Source organism: Punica granatum, chromosome 4, assembly GCF_007655135.1.
Source record: "Punica granatum isolate Tunisia-2019 chromosome 4, ASM765513v2, whole genome shotgun sequence".
Lineage (NCBI taxonomy): Eukaryota > Viridiplantae > Streptophyta > Magnoliopsida > Myrtales > Lythraceae > Punica > Punica granatum.
In genome coordinates this window covers 27,273,460-27,277,663 of record NC_045130.1, presented here as the reverse complement: position 1 = coordinate 27,277,663, position 4,204 = coordinate 27,273,460, and the positions used below count along the sequence as shown (strand labels likewise).

The following is a 4,204-nucleotide window of genomic DNA, read 5'->3' as shown; positions in this document are numbered from 1 at the left end:
GGGGAGAGTCAAACCCGGGTATCCCCGTAGGCGCACGCACCCCTACCGCCCACGCTACAGTGATGTTGTTGTCTCTTCAGTACGAGTAAATATATTTAATGTATAAACTGAAATCTTTATTTTTAAAATAGTATACAAATCTTTTTCTAGACAAATATTAATCTTTGTAAATTTAAGCATTATTTGTCCTTACAAATGAGCATGAGCAAGCAATCACATTGTATTAGTTTACTTTTTTTAACATTTAAATACATTGAGTTTATTCACTTTTTTAATCAACAAAAAGTTATTAAATAATATTCTAGTATAAATAAGAAATTACGTCTAATCATTATTTAATTTTTGAATTATTATATTTAAATTAATTCTCTTTTGCATTACCAATTATATTTTCTTTGAACATGTTTCAACAAATTTATTTCTATATTTGTTATATTTACTAAAAAATAATAAAAACTTTTAATTTTAAAATTTTTAAATTTCGCCATTCTCCTTTTTAATATTTTATATTAATTTTAGTTCTTTTAATTTTGGAAAATTACCAAGGAAATTATTCCCTCGCCATTTCCTTGATATTGCCTAGTACCGAGGGAAATTTCCTAGGTATTTTTTTTATTTTTTTAAATTACTGAAGTAATTTCGCTCGGTATTCCCTAGGTAATGACGCGGGCATGATTACCTTGATATTGTTTTAAATTTTTTTAATTTTTAAAATTACTGAACGAAGTTGCCTAGGTATTTTGTTATTTTTTAAAAATTTTTTAATATTACCGAGTGAACTATTCCCTCGCTAACCCCTAATTAAATTATTTTTTATTTTTTATTTACCCAGGAACTTCCAAGGGGAAATCCCTCGGTATTTTCCTCTGTTCTCTCGGAAATTTTCCTAAAAAATATAGAAAATTATAGTAATGCCACAAAAAATTATTCTTTTTCAAAGTCTTTCTCCATTTATATAAATTATTGCTCCATTTGGGTTTTCATTTGCTTTTACTTAATAATTATAAATTTCAAAATGATTATAAAGGCTAATCGATAAAATACTTTGAAATTCAAATAAAAATGAAAGGTGTGAGAGAAAATACTGTCATTTAAAGAATAAAAAATATATGATTTCTATCTTTTTTTGTGATAATTAATATTTATTCTTAAAAGCATATGCAAAATTCTGTAATATATTATATTATCTTCACGTGCGTTGCATAAATCATATAAAATTATTCATCCCCAATAACTTCTCTTCTTGAATTTGATTGAAATTTTTAATTAACTCAATGAATGATTTTTATTAATAGGATCTGTGTTGGACAAGTGGATCCCTTCAAAGGCCTTTTCATATTTTCTTTTCTAGGGAACATGATGTACCCTTTTTCTTGTTGTCTAATTATTAATTAAGGGAAATCTAGTTCTAATATTATCTTTTTCGGTGGACCAACCGATATCAGGAAGTCTAACGGGCTCCAATTAATCCATATTAGACTCGAATCTGTTCACCAATAAAGAAAGCTCTTTATAATGAATTTTCTTCTATCACAAAACTCAAATTCGAGATCTTAAAAAAGAAGAAAAAGGTGTTCAACCACCTAAACTAACTTATATCGGTAAATAGGTCCAGCATTATCAGTCCATGAACGACGTTTGTTTTTAATTTTCAATGGGAAACTATCTGCACGCATATAATAAAAGCTGATTTATTAATCGTCGACCTACCCATATATTATAAGAAGAATCAAATATATATATATTTTTTTGCACCTTGATATTCGGAAGTTCAAATCTTGACTAATCTAGTTCGAGTAGGGTCAGCCTACTAAGGGGTATAGCTTTCCCAACATAAATTTTATGTGTTTATTAAACTCAAATCCAAGAACTTACTTACGAGAAACAAGCGTGTCAATCCACTTGAACAAACCCATGTTTGTAAGAATCAAATATTTTTCACATATTTTAAATAAAAAAAGGAAAGAAAGTTAACTTTTCGAGCTTCTGGATTGAAATGTCCATTGCCTTCTATGAGCTCCATAAAAATGGAAATCGTTACAGACATGCTATATCTTCAATCTATGTATGCACTCACAAGAGGCAAAACATCTAGACATTTGAGGATGCCCACTACGGGCTGAAGGAAGTCATAAGGTACATGTTTCCTAATCCTTTTTCTGGGGTACGCATGTTCAGGCACTTCCTGATCCCGATCTACGGCCATTGGAGAAGCTTACATTCGAGGGATCATTTCGATGTAGAAGCTTATCAAATTTGAGCACAGTTAGGAGGATTAGGCACAGGAAAATGAGTATGGAGAGGGCTGACAGCATAAGCGATATGATACTTCCAGTGCTGTTACCAATCCCTTTCATCTCCTTGGCGTACTCCGTCGATGCAAGGGCGAGGAACGTGAGGGTGAAGGAATAGGCCCACCATGCAACATTGAACCTCCTCATGCACTTCTTGAATAAAGATGGCCTGCAAGCCTGTGAAACAATATAATTTATGTACTTACTGTGTGTGTTCAAATTTGAAATTCTTTGATTGCACCAATAGCATCGACCATCTCAGTTTATGTTCTCGTGTGTGAAATGCATGCACCTGACATGTATATATGTATAACCAGGCAACAATGAACAAAACCACGACATAGCAAATATGGTAAATTAGAATAGGCAGTTGAATGATATCTGCAGCTGCTAGAAGATGCGGTGTACTTTAACCTACAGACATTTTCCAAAGAGTTTAAACTGGCAATTATAAGAAGATCCATCATCTGTTGATAGAACGGTTTAATGAAATGTATACTAAGATATGATTTTAAATAGGTTCATGTGTTTGTCTTGGACTAAACTAGTTCTGGATAGGAAATTAATTTACCAGGGAGGCAAATATGAACAAAGAGAGAAAGAAGAGCATCTTCGATGAGGTATCAAAAACTCCTGAAATGGAGCTCCAAGCCATACTCCCCATACTCGGCGCCGCAAAGAACAGGAAGAAAGTCGGCCGCAGCATTGCCGGGAAATTATTTCCACCTGACAACCGTTGATAAAGTGTCACGAAGATGACAAGATAGTGTATTATCCCTAGGGAGAACATGCACATCGCGGTCTCTTCCCAGCCCATCTGAGCAGCAGCCCTAGCCCCCACCAGGTTAGCAATCACTGTCACCTGGCTGGTAGGGTTGGCCGCCGCTGATAGGAACCGCTTCTCAGTGGTGAACCACTGCCCATAGATCTTCACGTCAAGTACGATGATTGGAATCATGAAGACCCACCAAAGGGCTATATACGGTGTTGTGTTAGAGGCAAAGAAGAAGTTGGGAGATGATTGAAGCAAGAGGAGCCATCCAATCCAAGGGGCAAAGAGGTAATTCACTCCCACATGGTGCAAGAACTCAGCCCTAACCATGTGGAAGTGAAATAAGCATTTGAGCAAGTACAAGAAACAGAAGAGAACTTGAGTTGCCAGTGCAAGGCACCAAACGAGAAGGAAAGTGAGGGAAGGAAGCTTGTGGAACTGTTTGCTTCGGTCAACTAGGGTTTTCCACAGCAGAGCCTGGCTCGCAAGGGAGAGGGTTATGCGGAAATATCCGGCATGAAACCGACTTAGGGTGGAGACCGAGTTGATTAGTGCCTTGTTAAGGTTTTCATGACCTGAGCATGCAACAGAAGCATGAGCTTCCACAATTGCTTGGAGATGGGGATGTTGGTGGTCTTGTTCTTTCATTGGACCAAACAAAGTTTTTGCTCTCTAAGTTTTGTATGAGATAGTGCGCAGTCCTTTTGTCATCCATCGGATGACTTATATAGGGGAATGATAAGTAGAATGAGAACGCAACATTCTTCTAATTTGAAAGGCCATCAATGAGACAAGTGGGGCGCATAGACAAATTGGTCACATAGGAATTAATGGGATATAAAAAAAATTTATCATCACGATGGAGTCGGTCTATATATGTTCCCAAAGTACGTGTGAAGAATTTAATTCAATGCCTAAAATGGTAGTATATTGAATGGTTAAGCTCGTCATGCCATCTAAGTTCTGATCTCATATTGAAATCAAATATTGGCCTAATTTACTGTCAAATGATCACGGATTTCATTTTCATTAGTAGTAGAATAACAATAATATCTATATAATTAGTTACTCGCACCCAACTGGAAAGCTAGCACACTTTTACAATATAGGACGAATTCTGGCAGGAAAAAAAACTTAT

At 35.3% G+C, this 4,204-nt stretch overlaps 1 protein-coding gene across 1 annotated transcript; it reads right to left on the bottom strand.

Annotated features, from left to right (window-relative positions):
* Positions 1-1,961: 1,961 nt before the first annotated feature.
* Positions 1,962-3,779, bottom strand: LOC116203289 (S-type anion channel SLAH4-like). Its single transcript, XM_031534964.1, has 2 exons — positions 2,866-3,779; positions 1,962-2,471 (listed from the first exon to the last, which is right to left on the bottom strand). The coding sequence occupies exons 1-2, from the start codon at positions 3,712-3,714 to the stop codon at positions 2,175-2,177; spliced, it is 1,146 nt and encodes a 381-aa protein (XP_031390824.1). The 5' UTR covers positions 3,715-3,779; the 3' UTR covers positions 1,962-2,174.
* Positions 3,780-4,204: the final 425 nt, after the last annotated feature.